At 44.7% G+C, this 24,304-nt stretch overlaps 1 protein-coding gene across 1 annotated transcript in view; it reads left to right on the top strand.

Moving 5' to 3' along the window:
* PLXDC2 (plexin domain containing 2) overlaps positions 1 to 24,304 on the top strand; it is a 664,573-nt gene that overhangs the window by 359,873 nt on the left and 280,396 nt on the right. Inside the window, exon 4 of the mRNA XM_088478640.1 lies at positions 16,945 to 17,014. Within this exon, the coding sequence (XP_088334766.1) occupies positions 16,945 to 17,014 (70 nt within the window). The remainder of the gene's footprint in view (positions 1 to 16,944; positions 17,015 to 24,304) is intronic.

Below are 24,304 nucleotides of genomic sequence, written 5' to 3'. Positions count from 1 at the left end.
TGTACCTAGAAATTCACAAAGGGGTTTTTCGAAGATTTGACAGCATTTCACCCTTCAGGACATCCCATCCTCTGTGCATCCCACCCTCTGTTATATTACCATCCAGTCACTATCTGCTGTATGAACTGTGTGACTACACTGTGCTCACTTTTGCCCCCATTTACCAATGAAGCATAACCCTTTTAGCGCTCGCTAAAGGGGTTATTTCCTCGTTTCTGCTTTTAACAAACATTGGTAATCTAGGATTACCGCTGTTTGTCACAGCATCGCTCTTGCCATCTTTTAGATGGCGAGAGCGATGCGGTCCCCATTGCCGGCAGTGGAGACCCGGCGGTGCCTTTCCAGCTTCGGCGAAGCCTTCCAGGCACTGCCGGGTCTCAGAGTCATGCACATGTGCAGATGAACAGTCGCACATGCGCATAACACCAGAGACACTTTGCTGCATTAGGCTGCCAGTAGCCCAGCGGAGGACCTCACCGAGGACTTTGTGGGACCTCGCCAGAGAGGTAAGTATTGGTAAATACCAGTGAATTTATTGTTTAGTAACACAGTGATAAAAAACAACAAATTCCGCTGGTATTTGCCTTCATTGATAAATAGGGGCATCTGTTACATCACCATCCAATGTGACCAACAGCTCCATACTCTGTGTGACTGCACTGCGCTCACTCTTTGATATCACCATCTAATCACTGACTAACCTTCTCCATATGTGTGAGAGCGCTGTGCTTACTCTGTGATATCACCATCTAATCACTGACTAACCTGCTCCATATGTGTGAGAGCACTGTGCTTACTCTTTGATATCACCATCTAATCACTGACTAACCAGCTCCATATGTGTGAGAGCGCTGTGCTTGGTTTGTGATATCACCATCTAATCACTGACTAACCATTTCCATATGTGTGAGAGCACTGTGCTTACTCTGTGATATCACCATCTAATCACTGACTAACCAGCTCCATATGTGTGAGAGCACTGTGCTTACTCTGTGATATCACTATCTAATCACAGACTAACCAGCTCCATATGTGTGAGAGCACTGTGCTTACTCTGTGATATCACTATCTAATCACTGACTAACCTGCTCCATATGTGTGAGAGCGCTGTGCTTGGTTTGTGATATCACCATCTAATCACTGACTAACCAGCTCCATATGTGTGAGAGCACTGTGCTTACTCTGTGATATCATCATCTAATCACTGACTAACCAGCTCCATATGTGTGAGAGCGCTGTGCTTGGTTTGTGATATCACCATCTAATCACTGACTAACCAGCTCCATATGTGTAAGAGCACTGTGCTTACTCTGTGATATCACCATCTAATCACTGACTAACCAGCTCCATATGTGTGAGAGCACTGTGCTTACTCTGTGATATCACCATCTAATCACAGACTAACCAGCTCCGTATGTGTGAGAGCACTGTGCTCACTCTGTGATATCACTATCTAATCACTGACTAACCTGCTCCATATGTGTGAGAGCACTGTGCTTACTCTGTGATATCACCATCTAATCACTGACTAACCTGCTCCATATGTGTGAGAGCGCTTTGCTCACTCTGTGATATCACCATCTAATCACTGACTAACCTGCTCCATATGTGTGAGAGCACTGTGCTCACTCTGTGATATCACCATCTAATCACTGACTAACCTGCTCCATATGTGTGAGAGCACTGTGCTTACTCTGTGATATCACCATCTAATCACTGACTAACCTGCTCCATATGTGTGAGAGCGCTTTGCTTATTCTGTGATATCACCATCTAATCACAGACTAACCAGCTCCATATGTGTCAGAGCACTGTGCTTACTCTGTGATATCACCATCTAATCACTGACTAACCTGCTCCATATGTGTGAGAGCACTGTGCTCGCTCTGTGATATCACCATCTAATCACTGACTAACCTGCTCCATAATTGTGAGAGCGCTGTGCTTACTCTGGCCGGGATGTACTAAGGTTGCGGTCACCATTCCGCCAGTCGCATATGTACTAACATATGCGATTAGTATCGCAAAGGGCAGCTCTTGCGATGAGAGCTGCCCTATGCGAAGCAGTCGACGCCAGGTGACGGGGTCTCCGTGGGACCCCACCCCCTCCGAGCCCCTGGAGCTTCCTGCTGGTGACCTGTGCAGGAAGCCCCAAGCTCCTTCTCCTCCTCCCTGCACCCAGAAGATGATTAGGAGGAGGAGGCGGAGGACCCAGGAGGAGCGCAGGCCTGGAAAGCAGGTGAGTGGGGGCTAGCACTGGGCGACGGCGGGGCGGTGGCGAACCATCGGGAGCAGGGTGCGGTAAGAAGTGCATAGGCTTCTAAAGGGTAACTCCAGTTTTTTCTGGCATTACCCTCTGCACCGATAAAAGTGCGATGTGGTAAAAGCCCCGAAAACGGGGTTTTTACCGCATTTTTCCTTTAGTACATCCCGCCCTCTGTGATATTACCATCTCATCTCTGACTAACCTGCTGTATATGTGTGAGAGCGCTGTGCTTGCTCTGTGACATTACCATCTAATCACTAACTAACCTGCTCCATAGACTATCAGGGGTATTCAATTTAGAGCGAAAAATCTGTGCTGGACTGATTTTCCTGGGATAAAGTATCGGGCGCGCGCCCGCTTTATCCCCGTATTTAATTAAAAACGGGAGCCGGCGAAATAGGATCGGTGAAGAAAAACGGGATTTACCTGGAATAAATTGTAGGACCCCCCTAAAGCTGTCAAAACATGGGGGATCACTATGGGTACCCCCGTTTTAGCCTGGAAATGAAAGTCGGGGTTTTAAATAGCCATGGCAGGTGTTTTTTTTCTGACATTGAAGAAGTGATGCCGAAGAGCACTTAGGTTATTTTTTTTGTTTTTTTTAAGTGGTCCCATCAAATTTGGGGTACATGAAAATGGGTAATAGCTATTTTTAGGTCCCTAAAGTGTTTTTTTTTTAATTCTGCAAAAATGCACCTGCCACTAATAATCTATTCTAGAAAACACCTGCCGCATATTTGCAGAATAGCCCTGAACCTATTTCCCTATTTTTAAACACTTTTTTTTTCCTTTTTTTTTTCTCTTTCACCCCAAATGTTTTAATTAATTTTTTGGGGTGTCCCTATTTTTTTAAAAACTTTTTTTGACACAGTTATTTTTTAAATGTCATTCCCAGGGGTGCAGGCTATTGTTTTTAAGCCTGCACCCCTAAACCCCAATTCTGCACTTTTTTTCGCCACCTATTCAGTGGTGAAAAGTTATCCCCATTTTTTTTCAAAGACTTTTCGAACCTGCAATTTTTGCTCCAAATTGAATACCCCTGTATGTGTGAGAGCACTGTGCTTACTCTGTGATATCACCATCTAATCACTGACTAACCTGCTCCATATGTGTGAGAGCGCTTTGCTTACTCTGTGATATCACCATCTAATCACAGACTAACCAGCTCCATATGTGTCAGAGCACTGTGCGTACTCTGTGATATCACTATCTAATCACTGACTAACCTGCTCCATATGTGTGAGAGCGCTGTGCTTGGTTTGGGATATCACCATCTAATCACTGACTAACCAGCTCCATATGTGTGAGAGCACTGTGCTTACTCTGTGATATCACCATCTAATCACTGACTAACCAGCTCCATATGTGTGAGAGCGCTGTGCTTGGTTTGTGATATCACCATCTAATCACTGACTAACCAGCTCCATATGTGTAAGAGCACTGTGCTTACTCTGTGATATCACCATCTAATCACTGACTAACCAGCTCCATATGTGTGAGAGCACTGTGCTTACTCTGTGATATCACCATCTAATCACAGACTAACCAGCTCCATATGTGTGAGAGCACTGTGCTCACTCTGTGATATCACTATCTAATCACTGACTAACCTGCTCCATATGTGTGAGAGCACTGTGCTTACTCTGTGATATCATCATCTAATCACTGACTAACCTGCTCCATATGTGTGAGAGCGCTTTGCTCACTCTGTGATATCACCATCTAATCACTGACTAACCTGCTCCATATGTGTGAGCGCACTGTGCTCACTCTGTGATATCACCATCTAATCACTGACTAACCTGCTCCATATGTGTGAGAGCACTGTGCTTACTCTGTGATATCACCATCTAATCACTGACTAACCTGCTCCATATGTGTGAGAGCGCTTTGCTTATTCTGTGATATCACCATCTAATCACAGACTAACCAGCTCCATATGTGTCAGAGCACTGTGCTTACTCTGTGATATCACCATCTAATCACTGACTAACCTGCTCCATATGTGTGAGAGCACTGTGCTCGCTCTGTGATATCACCATCTAATCACTGACTAACCTGCTCCATAATTGTGAGAGCGCTGTGCTTACTCTGGCCGGGATGTACTAAGGTTGCGGTCACCATTCCGCCAGTCGCATATGTACTAACATATGCGATTAGTATCGCAAAGGGCAGCTCTTGCGATGAGAGCTGCCCTATGCGAAGCAGTCGACGCCAGGTGACGGGGTCTCCGTGGGACCCCACCCCCTCCGAGCCCCTGGAGCTTCCTGCTGGTGACCTGTGCAGGAAGCCCCAAGCTCCTTCTCCTCCTCCCTGCACCCAGAAGATGATTAGGAGGAGGAGGCGGAGGACCCAGGAGGAGCGCAGGCCTGGAAAGCAGGTGAGTGGGGGCTAGCACTGGGCGACGGCGGGGCGGTGGCGAACCATCGGGAGCAGGGTGCGGTAAGAAGTGCATAGGCTGCTAAAGGGTAACTCCAGTTTTTTCTGGCATTACCCTCTGCACCGATAAAAGTGCGATGTGGTAAAAGCCCCGAAAACGGGGTTTTTACCGCATTTTTCCTTTAGTACATCCCGCCCTCTGTGATATTACCATCTCATCTCTGACTAACCTGCTGTATATGTGTGAGAGCGCTGTGCTTGCTCTGTGACATTACCATCTAATCACTAACTAACCTGCTCCATAGACTATCAGGGGTATTCAATTTAGAGCGAAAAATCTGTGCTGGACTGATTTTCCTGGGATAAAGTATCGGGCGCGCGCCCGCTTTATCCCCGTATTTAATTAAAAACGGGAGCCGGCGAAATAGGATCGGTGAAGAAAAACGGGATTTACCTGGAATAAATTGTAGGACCCCCCTAAAGCTGTCAAAACATGGGGGATCACTATGGGTACCCCCGTTTTAGCCTGGAAATGAAAGTCGGGGTTTTAAATAGCCATGGCAGGTGTTTTTTTTCTGACATTGAAGAAGTGATGCCGAAGAGCACTTAGGTTATTTTTTTTGTTTTTTTTAAGTGGTCCCATCAAATTTGGGGTACATGAAAATGGGTAATAGCTATTTTTAGGTCCCTAAAGTGTTTTTTTTTTAATTCTGCAAAAATGCACCTGCCACTAATAATCTATTCTAGAAAATACCTGCCGCATATTTGCAGAATAGCCCTGAACCTATTTCCCTATTTTTAAACACTTTTTTTTTCCTTTTTTTTTTCTCTTTCACCCCAAATGTTTTAATTAATTTTTTGGGGTGTCCCTATTTTTTTAAAAACTTTTTTTGACACAGTTATTTTTTAAATGTAATTCCCAGGGGTGCAGGCTATTGTTTTTAAGCCTGCACCCCTAAACCCCAATTCTGCACTTTTTTTCGCCACCTATTCAGTGGTGAAAAGTTATCCCCATTTTTTTTCAAAGACTTTTCGAACCTGCAATTTTTGCTCCAAATTGAATACCCCTGTATGTGTGAGAGCACTGTGCTTACTCTGTGATATCACCATCTAATCACTGACTAACCTGCTCCATATGTGTGAGAGCGCTTTGCTTACTCTGTGATATCACCATCTAATCACAGACTAACCAGCTCCATATGTGTCAGAGCACTGTGCGTACTCTGTGATATCACCATCTAATCACTGACTAACCTGCTCCATATGTGTGAGAGCACTGTGCTTGGTCTGTGATATCACCATCTAATCACTGACTAACCTGCTCCATATGTGTGAGAGCACTGTGCTCGCTCTGTGATATCACCATCTAATCACTGACTAACCTGCTCCATATGTGTGAGAACGCTTTGCTTACTCTGTGATATCACCATCTAATCACTGACTAACCTGCTCCATATGTGTGAGAGCACTGTGCTTGGTCTGTGATATCACCATCTAATCACTGACTAACCTGCTCCATATGTGTGAGAGCACTGTGCTTGGTCTGTGATATCACCATCTAATCACTGACTAACCTGCTCCATATGTGTGAGAGCACTGTGCTCGCTCTGTGATATCACCATCTAATCACTGACTAACCTGCTCCATATGTGTGAGAGCGCTTTGTTTACTCTGTGATATCACCATCTAATCACTGACTAACCTGCTCCATATGTGTGAGAGCACTGTGCTTACTCTGTGATATCACCATCTAATCACTGACTAACCTGCTCCATATGTGTGAGAGCACTGTGCTCGCTATGTGATAACATCATCTAGTAACTGACTAACCTGCTCCATATGTGTGAGAGCACTGTGCTCGCTCTGTGATAACATCATCTAGTAACTGACTAACCTGCTCCATATGTGTGAGAGCACTGTGCTTACTCTGTGATATCACCATCTAATCACAGACTAACCAGCTCCATATATGTGAGAGCACTGTGCTCGCTCTGTGATAACATCATCTAGTAACTGACTAACCTGCTCCATATGTGTGAGAGCACTGTGCTCACTCTGTGATATCACCATCTAATCACTGACTAACCTGCTCCATATGTGTGAGAGCACTGTGCTTACTCTGTGATATCACCATCTAATCACTGACTAACCTGCTCCATATGTGTGAGAGCGCTTTGCTTATTCTGTGATATCACCATCTAATCACAGACTAACCAGCTCCATATGTGTCAGAGCACTGTGCTTACTCTGTGATATCACCATCTAATCACTGACTAACCTGCTCCATATGTGTGAGAGCACTGTGCTCGCTCTGTGATATCACCATCTAATCACTGACTAACCTGCTCCATAATTGTGAGAGCGCTGTGCTTACTCTGGCCGGGATGTACTAAGGTTGCGGTCACCATTCCGCCAGTTGCATATGTACTAACATATGCGATTAGTATCGCAAAGGGCAGCTCTTGCGATGAGAGCTGCCCTATGCAAAGCAGTCGACGCCAGGTGACGGGGTCTCCGTGGGACCCCACCCCCTCCGAGCCCCTGGAGCTTCCTGCTGGTGACCTGTGCAGGAAGCCCCAAGCTCCTTCTCCTCCTCCCTGCACCCAGAAGATGATTAGGAGGAGGAGGCGGAGGACCCAGGAGGAGCGCAGGCCTGGAAAGCAGGTGAGTGGGGGCTAGCACTGGGCGACGGCGGGGCGGTGGCGAACCATCGGGAGCAGGGTGCGGTAAGAAGTGCATAGGCTGCTAAAGGGTAACTCCAGTTTTTTCTGGCATTACCCTCTGCACCGATAAAAGTGCGATGTGGTAAAAGCCCCGAAAACGGGGTTTTTACCGCATTTTTCCTTTAGTACATCCCGCCCTCTGTGATATTACCATCTCATCTCTGACTAACCTGCTGTATATGTGTGAGAGCGCTGTGCTTGCTCTGTGACATTACCATCTAATCACTAACTAACCTGCTCCATAGACTATCAGGGGTATTCAATTTAGAGCGAAAAATCTGTGCTGGACTGATTTTCCTGGGATAAAGTATCGGGCGCGCGCCCGCTTTATCCCCGTATTTAATTAAAAACGGGAGCCGGCGAAATAGGATCGGTGAAGAAAAACGGGATTTACCTGGAATAAATTGTAGGACCCCCCTAAAGCTGTCAAAACATGGGGGATCACTATGGGTACCCCCGTTTTAGCCTGGAAATGAAAGTCGGGGTTTTAAATAGCCATGGCAGGTGTTTTTTTTCTGACATTGAAGAAGTGATGCCGAAGAGCACTTAGGTTATTTTTTTTGTTTTTTTTAAGTGGTCCCATCAAATTTGGGGTACATGAAAATGGGTAATAGCTATTTTTAGGTCCCTAAAGTGTTTTTTTTTTAATTCTGCAAAAATGCACCTGCCACTAATAATCTATTCTAGAAAACACCTGCCGCATATTTGCAGAATAGCCCTGAACCTATTTCCCTATTTTTAAACACTTTTTTTTTCCTTTTTTTTTTCTCTTTCACCCCAAATGTTTTAATTAATTTTTTGGGGTGTCCCTATTTTTTTAAAAACTTTTTTTGACACAGTTATTTTTTAAATGTCATTCCCAGGGGTGCAGGCTATTGTTTTTAAGCCTGCACCCCTAAACCCCAATTCTGCACTTTTTTTCGCCACCTATTCAGTGGTGAAAAGTTATCCCCATTTTTTTTCAAAGACTTTTCGAACCTGCAATTTTTGCTCCAAATTGAATACCCCTGTATGTGTGAGAGCACTGTGCTTACTCTGTGATATCACCATCTAATCACTGACTAACCTGCTCCATATGTGTGAGAGCGCTTTGCTTACTCTGTGATATCACCATCTAATCACAGACTAACCAGCTCCATATGTGTCAGAGCACTGTGCGTACTCTGTGATATCACCATCTAATCACTGACTAACCTGCTCCATATGTGTGAGAGCACTGTGCTTGGTCTGTGATATCACCATCTAATCACTGACTAACCTGCTCCATATGTGTGAGAGCACTGTGCTCGCTCTGTGATATCACCATCTAATCACTGACTAACCTGCTCCATATGTGTGAGAACGCTTTGCTTACTCTGTGATATCACCATCTAATCACTGACTAACCTGCTCCATATGTGTGAGAGCACTGTGCTTGGTCTGTGATATCACCATCTAATCACTGACTAACCTGCTCCATATGTGTGAGAGCACTGTGCTTGGTCTGTGATATCACCATCTAATCACTGACTAACCTGCTCCATATGTGTGAGAGCACTGTGCTCGCTCTCTGATATCACCATCTAATCACTGACTAACCTGCTCCATATGTGTGAGAGCGCTTTGTTTACTCTGTGATATCACCATCTAATCACTGACTAACCTGCTCCATATGTGTGAGAGCACTGTGCTTGGTCTGTGATATCACCATCTAATCACTGACTAACCTGCTCCATATGTGTGAGAGCACTGTGCTTACTCTGTGATATCACCATCTAATCACTGACTAACCTGCTCCATATGTGTGAGAGCACTGTGCTCGCTATGTGATAACATCATCTAGTAACTGACTAACCTGCTCCATATGTGTGAGAGCACTGTGCTCGCTCTGTGATAACATCATCTAGTAACTGACTAACCTGCTCCATATGTGTGAGAGCACTGTGCTTATTCTGTGATATCACCATCTAATCACAGACTAACCAGCTCCATATATGTGAGAGCACTGTGCTCGCTCTGTGATAACATCATCTAGTAACTGACTAACCTGCTCCATATGTGTGAGAGCACTGTGCTTACTCTGTGATAACATCATCTAGTAACTGACTAACCTGCTCCATATGTGTGTGAGCGCTCTGCTTAAGCTGGCCACACATCTAAAGATTATCTGTCCAACCAACCAACCAGTTGATTGGTTGGAATGAAAATGTGGTAAGGTATGAAAGCAAATGACAATCAGCAATTTGCTCCCAAACGCCGAAAAATGGACAAAAACTGTAGTTTGTTAAATGTTTGATCTAAACAATTAGTGCAAACTTGTCTGAACGACCATTTTCATCTGTTTTCTGGCATGTAGGAGCAAATTGCTGATCATCATTTAATCCCATTCCTTGCCAGATTTTCATTCCAAACAATCAACTAGTTGGATGGTTGGATGAAAGTTGGTCTAGTGAGTGGCCAGCTTTATTCTGTGATAACACCATCTAATCACTGACTAACCTGCTCCATACTCTTGATTAAATTTACTAAGAATCGTGTTTGTCTTCTATTTAAGGGGCCTATGTATCAAAGCTTGATGAGAGAGAAAATTGTGAGATATAAATCACCAACCAATCAGCTTCTAACTTACATTTTATAAGATGTGTTTGAAAAATGACAGTTAGGAGCTGATTGGTTAATACTTTTTCTCTCAAAATTTTATCTCTCATCAAGCTTTGATACATAGGCCCCTAAATCTGCTGGACATCACCGGCGGATTGCTGATGTTTTTGGGGGGTGAGATGATCAGCTAAACGGAAGGGATTAAATTAAACCAGGCAATTATAAGTAATAGCAATTCATTAGTGGTATTTACCTTGTTGGTAGGCCTAATACATTTTAAAGATGTTTGTCTTTTATAGATTTTTATATAGTAGTTGCTAGGCTGTGACTTTACCCACACAGGGATTGGTTTTACACACGTCAGGGCCTTACTTAGAGACGTACGCTAATGCAGCCGTCACTACTGCAAATTTGTACGCAGCAGCTGTGCGATACTGTCTCAGCCACCTGGATCTTTATAGAGATGCCCATCGACGGCCTTACAAATCCATGCGAGTTTGTGCAAAGACGCAGCACCAGTAGCAGATCAGATGATGATCGGCCTCCTGAGAAACCATACAGTAGCGCAGAATGGCTCACACGGGATGCAGTTACAGGCTCACATGCCCTAAAAATAGTCACAACGCGCTCGCGTTTGAGCTGTCAGTTCTCCGTTACCCCCACCAAACACTCACTGATTTTCAATCACACTGCGAGCAAATACTCACTGCGACAGCCGATGGTAATGAAAATTTGACGCATGTACAGTGCAACTCAGATGCATAGCAGACCACCAATAATCGCTCAACTGCGCCAACATGGCTGCTCACATTGGAGTTGTTTTTACACATTTTCGGACTCAGTCGCACACAAATGTACAAATGTCGCAAACCCCAATGGTCAGTGGGCCTGATTCAGACCCGCTCACGAGCGCTGAGCGCTCGCAAGCGGGTCGATGGTGCCCTAGTGCGCATGCGCAAGACCCGGGGAGCGACGGGGAAGCCGTCGCTCCAGGTCTCGCACCAAAGGGGACGTGCTGTCGATGTTGATTGACAGCACGCCCCCTTCGGTGGGCATGCCGGGGGCGTGGCTGCCAGGCGGAGGCGTTCCCATGGGATCGCCTACTGTCTGGGTCCGGCCCCACTGACATCACTAGTGATGTCAGTGGGAGTGATTTTGGCTCTGAAGGAGCCAAAATCACTCCAGGGCTTGCGGTCACCAAGACCCTACCGCAGGGTTTCATCGCAAGCCCGATGGACGCGATGGTCTTGACCATTGCGACCATCATCATGGACGCTCGCATAAGCTGTGGGTGGTAACCCACAGCTATGCGAGCGTTAAGAGGCCGCTCTAAGTTTAGGTAGGCCGGCCCTGATTCAGAGCGAGCTCTCTGGTCAGAGCGTCCGGCTCTGAATCAGGCCCAGTGTACGCTAGCTGTGCAGTTTTGCTGCTTCCAGTTGTTTTATTCAAACAAATAAGACACACATTTAAAGCAGAAAAGATGCTCAGCGCGGTTGTGTCGCACGGGACCTTGCACGCAGAGAGGGAGTATTTGGCGACTGAAGCCACAGTATAAAATAACATATATAAAGTGGAGCGCTCAAACTGACACAGTTGATGAGTCTATAATTGCTCTTTTATTAAAAAAAAGGAAAAAAATTTACGTGTTTACACATAACATAAAACATATACTCCAATATAAAAAATCTCTGTCCTGGCTTATACTGTATATGATTATTGTGACATTGCTATTGTCTTAGAGCCGCGGCGGCCATTTTCCCGTCATTTGCACATGCGCAGTACAGAGAAAATGGCCGTAGCAGCCATTTTCCCGGTGACCTGTGCATACTCTATAGACTCTGGGCACACTCTAGTGCCCAGGGTCTATAACTCTGGCACTGGCCGCGCACAGCTCAGTGCGCTGCCGGTGCCGGGCGGAGAGGAGGGTGCACGTGTCGGATACTGCACACGGGCCCCCTACTCTCTAGAAACACCCCTGGACACAGCTGATATTGGGAGTATCTTACAGCGCACCTTGTGTTGTTTTCACTAAAATAACATATCTGTACAATTGTTTAAGGTAGTTAAAAATGTGTTATTGAGCCTTCAAACACCACCATCTCTATGCATGAATAATAAATGTCTATATTAGATATTAATCTCTATTAAACCAAGTTAGTTTTGCCTTTTAAAATATTGACACTTTAAATGTAGCGGGTAAATCGACAAATTCGCCCTGATGCCTACAACTTGCAGGCTATTACATTTGGGCATTGATTTTATATAAATACTTCACCATCAACCATACTGTAGCAGTTTTGTTCATTTCTTTAGTCAGGGGACCAATGAGTAGCTGCAATTTATGTGATTTAGGCTTCTTTTTGGTCCTCCTGCTCAACCTCCTTCACTAAAGCAGTCACACAGCTCAGATTTTCATCCAGGGCTAACATACTAACCATGAGCCCCGGGAAAAAATGGCAGCAAAGAGCCACCCCCCCGGAACTCTTAAGAGGCATCTTCTGCCTTTTTAAGTACATTGGAATAGACTACAAAGTAACTATATGGTCAACTTAGTTTCCAGCCTGGGGTGTGCCCAGCACGTAACAGGGCTTTTCTGCGCCCTGTGCCGGATACGCCTCCTAAGCACATTACATCATGAGGAGGGGGTGGGGTAACTATATGGGAGGGGGTGGGGTAACTATATGGTCAACTTAGTTTCCAGCCTGGGGTGTGCCCAGCACGTAACAGGGCTTTTCTGTGCCCTGTGCCAGATACGCCTCCTAAGCACATTACATCATGAGGAGGGGGTGGGGCCGGCAGTGCCGGCAATTACAGCACTGTAAGAGCTGCAGTGCGAACATCTGGAATATCCTAAGGATGCTTTTGGCGGCACTGCAGCAGTGATTCTGAGTGCAGGGTGCTGTTCCAGACACCCTGCTAGCCAGGTGCAGGGGCCATAGGTGAACGGCTGTACCGCTCACAGGGCTCTTTATAGTGGCACTGCTTGCACACCTCTAGTTACGGCACTGGGTGACTCTCTCAACATGGTTCCTGGCATAGTCATACTATCTTGACTCCAGGGGCGGATTGGGATGGAAAACCAGCCCGGGAATTTATGGAAGCAGCCCTAATGGGGGTGGGGTCTGTCGAGGGGGTGTGATTCCTTCTCATAGAACCTGATTTTGAGTTGGACATAGTTGCAGCCGTCCTTGTGTGTTTGCGTCTGTGACTTTAAGCTTATACCGCTACAATGTCATTCCCTGGTGTACAGTCCAAATATGCAAGGGCTGAGACGCCCGCTTTCAGTGTCTAAGGAGTCTATTCACTAATCCATGGAGAGAGATAAAATGGAGAAAGATAAGTCCCAGCCAATCAGCTCCTAACTGTCAGTTTACAGGCTGTGTTTTAAAAATGACAGTTAGGAGCTGATTGGCTGAGACTTATCTTTCTCCATTTATCTCTCTCCAAGAATTAGTGAATAGACCTCTAAGACTTTAGACACCACCATCGGTTACACCATTGGAAACTTCAACAGCCCTATGCTAGGCGCAGATCATCCATCTAAGTATGGCCTCCAATTTGAGCAATTCAGCGTCTCTATAGCCAACCCCCTGTAACCACCTAGGAAAACCCAACACATTGCGACTGAATCTGCACTGCCACTCACACACAAAAATAAAAACACTTTGGCCCACACAGAAAAAAAAACACATTATCCTCCACAGGGAAAAATAAAAAAACATTGGTCCCCACAGGAAAATAATAAAAACACATTGTCCACCACAAAAAAGAAGACACATTGGGCTCGATTCAATTCAACGCAAATCGAATAGCACCAGGAAGAAGCTCCAGGAGCTAATCAATTCAGCACGCTGTTAACCCCGACTAAGGATTTCTTCTTGCATCCCTCCTGGGGTGTGAGCAGAAATCCGACGAAAGTACAGGCGCGATGCTGTTTTCTGCCCTTAGTGAGGTGGAAACAGCATCGCGCCGGGAAGTTTAATCGGAGAATGCTCGTTCTCACGACTAAACACCCTGTTTAAGACACGAGGTGCGGGAGAACGGGCATTCCCCGACCTAACAGCGTGCAGAATTGAATAGCTACAGGAGCTCCCTCCCTCCGCTATTCAATTCGTGTTGAATTGAATCGAGCCCAATGACACCCGACAGAAAAAAAATACATTGGCCTCCACAGTAAAGAATAAAAACACATTAGCTTCAACAAGAAAAAAATAAAACACACTGCCCCCACAGAAAAAAACAAACACATTGGACCCCACAAGAAAAAAAAACACATTGGTCCTCTACAGGAAAAAAACAAATTGGACACTGCAATAAAAAATTTAAAACACCTTGTCCTCCACAATAAAAAAAATAATAGGGTGCGCATTGTACGCCCCCACCAGAACTAGCACCTGGAGCACAAACTTCATAAACTCCACCACCGCTGGGGTCGGCATGGGAGTAGCAGTAGTGGGAAGCAGGATGGGAGTAGTAATAGTAGTGGGACACATGGGGCAGGATGAGAATAGTAGTAGTGGGAAGCAGGGGTTGAATGGGAGTAGTAGTAGTAGTGTGGATCTGAGGGCAGGATGGGAGTAGTAGTAATGGCAGAGCAGGTGCAGGCCTGGAGTAATAATAGTGTGGGGCAGGCTGGGAGTAGTAGTAGTTCAGAACAGGAGGCAGAATAGGAGTCATAGTGGAAAGCAGGGGCAGGATGGGAGTCATAGGGCAGGATGGGAGTCCTAGTGGGAAACATGGATCATTTTGTAAACAGCTGAAATGCAACCTACTTTGCAGGCTTTAGTAAAACATGTATAGCTTCCATTACCTGCGTGGTGGAGCTGGCGGCCGGCGACAGAGGTTGAGGAAAGGAGGGGACACGTAGTGGAGCCCAAGAACTTGTGGTTTGCTTCTGCTGTCTGTGTAGGAGGCTGGAGGTAGGGCCGAGGAGGGGATGGGGGTGGGGCCGTCAGTGTTGACTGACGCCTTCGGGCTCCGCAAAGGTTTATGGGAGGAACTGCTGGGGCTGGGCATGCGCAGCAGCTCCCCCGTCAGCCATTTTTTTATTTTTTTTTAACGTCATTAAGTTTTGTGCAGCTGAGCTGCCCGATCGGAGCTCATCTCCGATCGCGGCAACAGAGGCCTGGGCGAGGGGGAGGTTAGACTATTGAAGGGCAGGCCCAGGGGTCACCGCCACTAAGCTGCTGCTCTCTGCAGCTGCCCAATCGGAGGATCGCAGCAGTGGGACGGGGGTCAGTCATTGAAGGGTGGGCTGGGCGGCCGCCGGCCACCAAGGGGACCGGCCCAGCCAGAACTGGCCCAGCCTCCTAGGGGCCCAATCCGTCCCTGCTTGACTCCATCCCTCTATCTTGTCAGATTTCTATTTAAAAAATGCCATGCGCAGACCATACTTGCCAACTTTGCCTGATTGTCAGGGAGACTCCCTGAAATAGTAGCTATCTCCCTGGTTCCCTGAAGAGTCTAGCAATATATATATATATATATATAATTATATATATATATATATATATATATAAAAACACAGATATATATACATTTAAATGGCATCGTTAATATAATTTCCCTGCATTGGATGTAAGGCACAATGATCCCTATGGTTACATGCAGTTTTTGAAAGTATCAGTGTGTTTTCATTAACAAATAGATCTTACTAACAGCTCTGGGGCTCATTTACATTTGAATATAAGTCGATTTTATGACACACCCCTCAGATGTAGCAGTACACGCCCACTTTACCGCAGTGCTCATAGCATACTTGCCAACTCTCCCTCATTGTCAGGGAGACTCCCTGAAGTAGCAGCTATCTCCCTGACTCTCTGAGGGGTCCAGCAATCTCCCTGATTGTACATTACCCCCATTATGGAGCTGATATATTTAAAAATAAAACAGAGATATATACATTCAAATGGGATCATTAGTATCATTTCCCTGCATGGGTTATAAGGCACAATGATCCCTATGGCTACATGTATTTTCTGAAAAGTATCAATGTGTTTTCATCACCAAGTAGATCTTACTAACTGCTTTGGGTCTCGTTTACATTTGGATATAAATCAGTGTTATGACACGCCCCTCAGATGGAACGGTACACGCCCACTTTACCGCCGCGCTCATAGGTGTTGTTCTCACAATCTACCTGAAATGCTTTTTCAAAAGTAGGCAAGTACATACCTCCCAACATGACCCTCTCCAGGAGGGTCACAATGCTCTGGTCCTGGACTTCCCTGGTAAGAGGTGGAGCTGCAGCGCAGTTCAAAAGTCAAATAGGGGAGCCAGACCAACTGTCATTTCACACCATGCCAAACATCACTGGCTGGGACTCACTGGCAGTTGGTGTGACTCCCCTATTTGAATTTTGGACTGTGCTGCATCCCCACCTCTGGAGCCTTCACCAATCATAAATTACCAGGGAAGACCAGGACCAGAGCATTGTGTCCCTACTGGAGAGGGTCATGTTGGGAGGTATGCTTCAAGTATGGCGCAGACTATATATTCCGCGTAATGTTGAAGGATACTTAACACTTCAAGACTGTAAATCATGTGTCTCCTATAATGTGTAGCATGTCCTCCATTAGCTATTACTGCATGTCCTACTTTTCCTATCTAACCAATACTACATAGACACATGCAGAGCCTTTCGCTTTCCATTTCTGTGATGCTTCTAAAGGCAACACTTTACAGAAGGCAATATGCAACATGACTGAATTTGCTTTCCTCAGACATAAAGGTTAAACTATTTTGACGAAGGGAAGGAAATATGTTCACAGTATGCTAAGCATTTCCTGTTGCCGAAATTCACTTTCAATTACATCGGCTGCTTTGTTTCCATGACAACCCCTTCAAAATGGATGTTATTAGGAGCTAAACTGAAGTAGTATACTGAGGAAAAAGCAGGATATGTAATGAATAAAACAGACTCTGACATAAAACTTTAATTTAGCATTTTCCTCTGTATACAAAAATGACTTTGTGTCCTGTGATTGTCCCTTGCAGAGAGTGAACCTATCCTTTGATTTTCCATTTTACGGCCATTTCCTACGTGAAATTACGGTGGCAACTGGAGGTAAGTACATCTCCACTTGTCTTCTTGAGAAATTGTGTATGGATCTGCTCCAGGTCCTGAATAAAATAATATACCCATGGTGCTTCTTACTGTTGAGAACAAAAAGTAGCATACTTTTAGAAATCCATTCCCAGGAGAAGTTCGGAGTTTAAACCTGGGTAGAATAATTCACATGCTTCATAATAGTGAAATGATTGGAGGCTTTTAAGCAGAAAATTCATTTCTCACAGTTTTCTATCAATGATTATATTTTCTTTGCCTGTGCTTTCTGGATATATCCTAGGGAGCGAACACGGCATCCATTGTGTGTGAGAAAATTCGACATACATAATCTTCTATAAAGCACAACACTGTAAGAAAAAAATGTCTTGCAATATATGTGTTCTACCCTTTTCAGAATCTGGTAGATTTATTATTTTGTCTTTTTATTAGAGACATAGGGGTCTATTTACTAAGCAGTGTTAGGAGACAGAGCGAAAAGTGATAAGTCTGTGATAAGGTGCCAGCCAATCTGCTCCCTTCTGTCATCTCACAGGCTGTGTTTGAAAAATGACATTTGGGAGCTGATTGGCTGGCACCTTATCACTTTCTTATCACTTTTCACTCTGTCTTCTAACACTGCTTAGTAAATAGACCCCCCTAAAGTTTCAGAGCATGCCTCAAGTGTCTCTATAATATCTTGGAAGCTACTGACCTACCAGAAAAACTCCTGGTGTGACCTACGGCCAATCCACCCCTAGTACTTTATGTCAAACTTGCCCACTTTCCCAGAATGGCCAGGAGGCTCTCGAATCTCGGTGCTGCTCCCGGCCACCCAGAAGCATTCAAGTCTCAGGGCAGATGCACTAAGCCTATGAGAGTGGTAAAGTGGAGAGAGATAAAGTACCTATCAATCAGCTCCTAACTGTCATGTTACAGGCTGGGTTTGAAAAATTAGTTAGGAGTTAATTGGTTGGTACGTTATCACTCTCCACTTTATCACTCTCCAAAACTCAGTCCATCTCCCCCCTGATCCACTACCATGTCCGCCCGGTGCTTCCCACATCCTGAGTAATGTAGGTGGTACAGTCAGTCATGCCCCATGCACCGCCCAAATATGCCGAGCAACACCCCTCACTGTGCCGACTTGGCTGCCCCCTCCTGGTGGGGGCAGCCAGAAAGTTGCAGGTATGCATTATGTTGTACAAAGAGGAGCATTGTATTACAACCTATATCCTACTGTATATACTTTGCTATTTGTCAGTTATAGGCTTACAGGAAAATATTGCATTAATACTAACCGATATTATTGACACTTACCCTAATGTATACCGTAGGCTGAAGACACTATTGCCTCTGATTGGCCGATTCACCTCTATAACTGATTTAAGTAGTTATGTACATATATGATATTATTAATTATGTGGGTGTATATTAGCAAATTTATTTATTTTCTATTTGTACACCAACACGAGAGTTATACCTGGATATGAAAGTTATTTTCCATTATAATCTAAACAAATAGTAAATTAATATTTTTCTATCAAAGCCAACGTTAAAAAAAATGTGAATGCAAGTGTATCTGATAAAAGCCGGACCTAAAGCTGACATAACCATTGCTGGCGCACAGCTACATGCGTCTTGTGATTTTTCCATTATGTCTGTTACACATCTGACAATGCAATCCAATGTAAATGTAGGTTGTTGAAAATGCATCCTTTTAAAATTTGGCTAATGCCATTACATATATTGCTGGGAATTTGTACTTTAAACCTTTCACGCATTTATACAGTAACATGTATTTATGGTCGTCAAGATTTCTGCTACATATGCATTTTTAATCAACGTATAAAAGCGTTTAGATTCTTGTCTCTGTTACTCTATTCTGTTATCATGCATAGATGTCAGTGTGTGGGTGAATAAGATATCAGCAAGCCTGACAGCCAGTGCTAGGAAATCTGCGCTGGCCTTAAGTCATGAACTTCAGTCTGTCAAACTGGCTCTGTAATCACTGAGTAAATCAGCCTACAGATCTTATACAGTTTCCAAAACATTATGCATGTAAACTGGGCTCTGACCCCCCTCCCAGTCATAGAACCTGGTTGCTTGTCACTTCTAAATGCAGGTAATCTAATCCTCTGCGGATATGACAACTAGCAGTAAAAAAAAGATTGAATAAGTCTGAAAGTACTGTATGAAACACACTGTTATAATGTGTATCTATGGGATCACTTTACAGGAAATATAGAAATAATGTAATTTAAGGAGATGCCTATCCTCCAATTCACAATGAGATAGTCTGCATTCATTTGATTGTGTTTTCTGTTTCCTTATCTTGAAAAAAAAAAAACATAAGATGACCATTTTCTCTATAAGGGCTTGTTCATACAAGCAGGGGTGGATTAAGTGAGGAGGGGGCCTGTGTGCAGGCTCCGTGCAGGCCCCCTCCTCTCTGTGGTGCAGTATACTTTGACATTCTGCCAGGGCATGCACAAGTCTCCGGGAAAATGTCCGCCACTCCATTTTCCCAGTGACTTTGTAGAGGTGAGTATAATTATATGGATAGCTACAGTAGCATCTGATTGCCAGCTCCTCCAATTGATTTCTTTAGATTATTTGATAAATCTTCCCTTGAATCCCACAGTCATTGTGATTACCACATTCATATTATTGCACACAATAAACATCAGGAATGCTAACAAGGCATTTCTGTCATCATCATCATCCTTAGTGAGTTTGCTGTAGAAAGGGGAACCAAAAGAGGGTTGGGCGAGAAGGGACAGGTGTGATGCTTCACAATGGGTTGTGGCCATACACCCCAGGACCACTCAATGTCTAATGCCCATGTCTATAGTATGAATAGGTCACTCAATGATCCCTAAGTTACTGTGTGCATAAGGATCAATGATTCCTAGGTCACTGTGGGTGAGATGTATTAAGCTCTGGAAGTGATAAATTAGAAAGTGATAAACTACCCGCCACTCAGCTCCGATCTGTCATGTTACAGGCAGTGTTTGAAAAATGACAGGAACTGATTGGTTGGTAGTTTATTACTCACCAATTTATCACTTTCCAGAGCTTACTACATCTGCCCCACAATGTTTTCCAACACCCTTTCTAATAGATTACTGTCAGGGCCGGATTAAGGGGGGGGGGGGGGGCGACAGGGGCGGTTGTCACTGAGCCCCCACACATGGAGGGGCCCCCACTAGCAGTGGTGCGCTGTCTACGCCTGTGCTAGTGGGCACTGCATAGGGAGGACTACTACAAGGGGCACTGCATAGGGGGGACTACTGTAGGGGGCAATGCATAAGGAGCACTGCATAGGGGGGACCATTACTGGGGACATTGCATAAGGGGCACTTCTACAGTGGGCATTGCTAAAGGGGCATTAAGGTGAATAGAAAGAAAAAAAATCCTAGGGTGATGAGAAACGGTGGTATATAGGGGCCCCCACAAGTTTGTTGCCCAGGGGCCCCCACAGACCTTAATCCAACCCTGATTACTGTCATGCAAAGCTGCACTCCAAGGAAGGTCATCTGGCTCTGCCCATACTGAGTGAGGTCCTCGCACAGTGAAGGCAGGAAATCGAGGTCCAGTCTGTGTCATTAAGGTCCAGCCCATTTCATAAGAAGAATCAGCATGAACTGGATGGGTGGTCTACTTTCCCAGTAGTTCGGGAGGACTCCCTTAAATTTGTGTGTCTCCTGCACATACTAGAGAGTGTATGTAAATAAGTTAGAAAGAACTAATATACTGTAAGTGTATTTTTCTGCAAAAGGTAGGAAAAAAGTTACAATAACTCTAAGGGCTTCATTTAGTAACGAGTTTTATCACCAGAACGAGTGATAAATTTCACAGTGTATAATAAATGGTGCTCCAACCAATCAGCTCCCAACTGTCAACTGTTAGAAATATGACAGTTGGGAGCTGATTGGCTGGAACACCATTATCACTCGTTTGGTGATAAAACTTGTTACTTAATGGGGGCCTAAGTGTAGTGCCACCTTTTAAGTATCTTCTATAACAAATGCAATGCTGAAACATATCTGGTTCTGTTTACTCTTACAAGACATGTATACCTAACTAATAAGCTTGGCCTTAAAAATGTTACGCTGAGTGGTTTATATTCGCTGTCAGCACCTATGAAGGTGACTGTGTTTGCGCTGTGACATTAGAGAGCTGTGTCCTGTCACAGAGCTTTTACTTGTGTTAAGTTTACTGTGCATCAATTGTTTGAGGGGGATATGGGATTTGAACCGGCGGCAAATCAGCCTCTGGCTATTCATACCCAACCCATTGAGGAACATGAAATTATCGCCATAAGGATGTAACCGGGCAGAAAAGGTAATGATTCTTTGTCCTTACAATAAGAATATCACAAAAAGAGAGAAAGCAAAGGGTTGTCCTCCTATGTGGCGCACTTTTGGAAACTTATATAAAATATAACATCTTTATTGGATATACATTAAAAAAGTCCAAACGGAATTGTTTTCAGCGAAATAAAATAAAAAAGAGAAAATTGTGAAACTATTTGTAAAAAAGATGTGATATTAAAATGAGAGAAAAAGCCTTGCCGTGTGAGTTTATTTCATATTATTGTTGTCATTGATACCCATGCAATATTAAAGTAAGTAATATAATTTATAGGGCTACTGTCCAAAGTAGCAGCATAAAAACAGATAGCCCATAAGACTGAACGCGTTTCTCCAGGACTGGACTCCCAGTTTCTTCAGAAGGAGGGCATAAATAGTCTGTAATACCAGAACAGGTTTATATAGGCCTATGGGCTATCTGTTTTTATGCTGCTACTTTGGGACAGACTTACACTGAAGTGATCTCCTCCTTTTGTTCTGGAAACCATCCATATCCCTGGGAGCTTCTCACGTCACACCTATTTGGATACAAACCAACAGCGGCTGATGGCCATCCAGGCACGGACACAGACGCAGGGTGTCAGCCGACTTCATCCAGGAGCTTCAAACGGAGACTGTGTAACAAGAAGCCGCCCAAGGCTGAGGTGAGCCACAGGACCAGACGGGTATTATTCCACAGCATCCTCAATTATCTTTATACTCCGGCAGCATCTACATTAGCTGATATACAATTGGGAGGCTTCCCGACCGTCATATCCCGGCGAGGGATGAAATGCCGGGCGTCAGCAGACGCCTGACATTTCCCAGACGCCGGGAGACCGACGCCCGTCATCCCGATTGAAGGGATGCCGGGCGCTGTGAGCGGGCAGCCGCGGGGGGGAGGTTTAGGTTTAGGGCACCCGGGGGGGACTTAGGGTTAGGCACCCCCCCGGGAGGGTTAGGGTTAGGCCAGGGGGAGGTTAGGGTTAGGCACCCCCGGGGGGAGGTTAGGGTTAGGCACCCCCCCGGGGGACTTAGGTTTAGGCAGTGGCGAAGGGGGGGGTTAGGGTTAGGCACTTAGAGGGGGGATTAGGGTTAGGCACTTGGGGGGGGAGGTTAGGGTTAGGCACCCCTAAGGAGGGTTAGGGGGTTAGGTTAGTTAGTATTTACCTATCCACGATCGGGATTTCCAGCACTGTCGGGCTTCCGTTGCCGGGAACTCTGCTGTTGTCGGACAGGCGTTGCCGGGAATCGAATGGCCATGTGGCCGACGGTATTTCATACCAATTCCCATTAGCTCCACTGTGCTGTGCATACAGTTTGTTATAGAGACTTTATTCTCAAAGCATAATTCTATATATTGGATTTGACATTTCAAACATTTCCTATTAGGTGAGATCCCATATTAACTGGAATTTGTTTCCATATACCATCTGGAAAGATATACCTCAGAAGTGATACATTGGGGAGATTATTGATACCATTCTGTCAGTATAAGCAGCTTGTCCTTTTTAACTACACTGTTACAGATTATTTGTCTATCAGCGCTACCTTTTTCTTTTATAAAGGTAAGAGGTATGATAGGAGGTTGCACTATTGATGTGATGTCTACACATTACACCTCCTAAAGCTGCTTCTCCTGTCCTCCCCATAGAGATGCTGTTTGCCGATTGTGCGGAGAAGGCATGCACCTTGGTGGTGTGTCCTGGGCGGACAATTGAGGACAGTGGTGCAAAGCCAAGGTGTTTTCTTGTGTGAATTAGATGTGCTTCATAAATGATTTCTTCTAACTTCATTACAGCCATTTGGAAAGCTCTCATTTCCTACAGCTTTCTCTCTTCTATCTGCAGATTTAATATGATCACTGAAGCACCTGCTAAGTATGTTCTTATTGTTATTTCTTTAAAGGGTGTAAATAAATGAACTTAGACGGAAGTCAATGTATTCCTACACTTTATATATGGAAGGATATCATCTCTAGCCGTTACCTTCCCAAGATAGCTGATCTGCTGTACAAGGCAAGAGAAGGGACCCGATAGAGGAACATACTTACACTAATTTGCCTGCTAGCTTTTTATAATCTTATTCAAAGAGTTTGTGTGAATGAGCCAAGATCCAATGCGATTCACTTTATGTATATTAATGATGATGACAAAAGGGTCATTACTGAATGGCTGCAAATGGAATGACATTGCTTGGCAGTATCACATTGAAAATATTGAAATTAAATTAATAGCTTCCTTTAGAGTTATTCAAGATCTGAAATTGCCTCCGCACCTGCATTAGACAGAAGGAAAAGTTTCATTGCTTGTTATAAACTCCTAAAACACCAGCCGCAGTATCATCGGGAAAGCAGTGTAGGGAAATGATTAAGATGGAATTGATAAAAGTACTAAGATACGGATGTAGCAATGCTGAGGAATAATGCTTCCTTAATATAGTATGATTTCTACACTCGGAAAGTTTATCATACCTGTGATAAGTTTTATGTCAAGTATTGTGGCTAACAGCATGAATATTTGCAAATAAGAGAGGTCACTGTGTAAACCGCAGTTTACACCGAACGACATGCTAACCATAATTAATTATTTAAATACTTCATTTTAAGGGGTCTATTCATTATGTTAATTATCGGGGTCTGAGCTGACCCCTATATCTAACATACTAACTCGCAGCAAGCGCCTGAGCAATTCATCATTACTCCGGCGCGGAGACAGCTGATCTGAAAATCGGCTATCTCCCCGAAGCAGCTTCACTGCTTCTTTCGGAGTAGTGAAACTTATCATTGCTGAGTCGACTCACATAAAGCCTCGGTGTCTGGCGGAAGGAGCAGGACAGTGGCGGAGGGATCCGAAAGGAACCCTCTTTGCAACCCGGGACTTCTTCCCATAGGGAAGGAATGGGGTGAGCACAGAGGCCCTCATTCAGAGGTGGTCGCAAGAAGCGAGCGCTCGCT

This window comes from Taudactylus pleione, unplaced genomic scaffold (assembly GCF_031769625.1).
Source record: "Taudactylus pleione unplaced genomic scaffold, aTauple2 ptg000216l, whole genome shotgun sequence".
In the NCBI taxonomy this organism is placed as follows: domain Eukaryota; kingdom Metazoa; phylum Chordata; class Amphibia; order Anura; family Myobatrachidae; genus Taudactylus; species Taudactylus pleione.
This window is presented reverse-complemented; position numbering and strand designations above follow the sequence as displayed.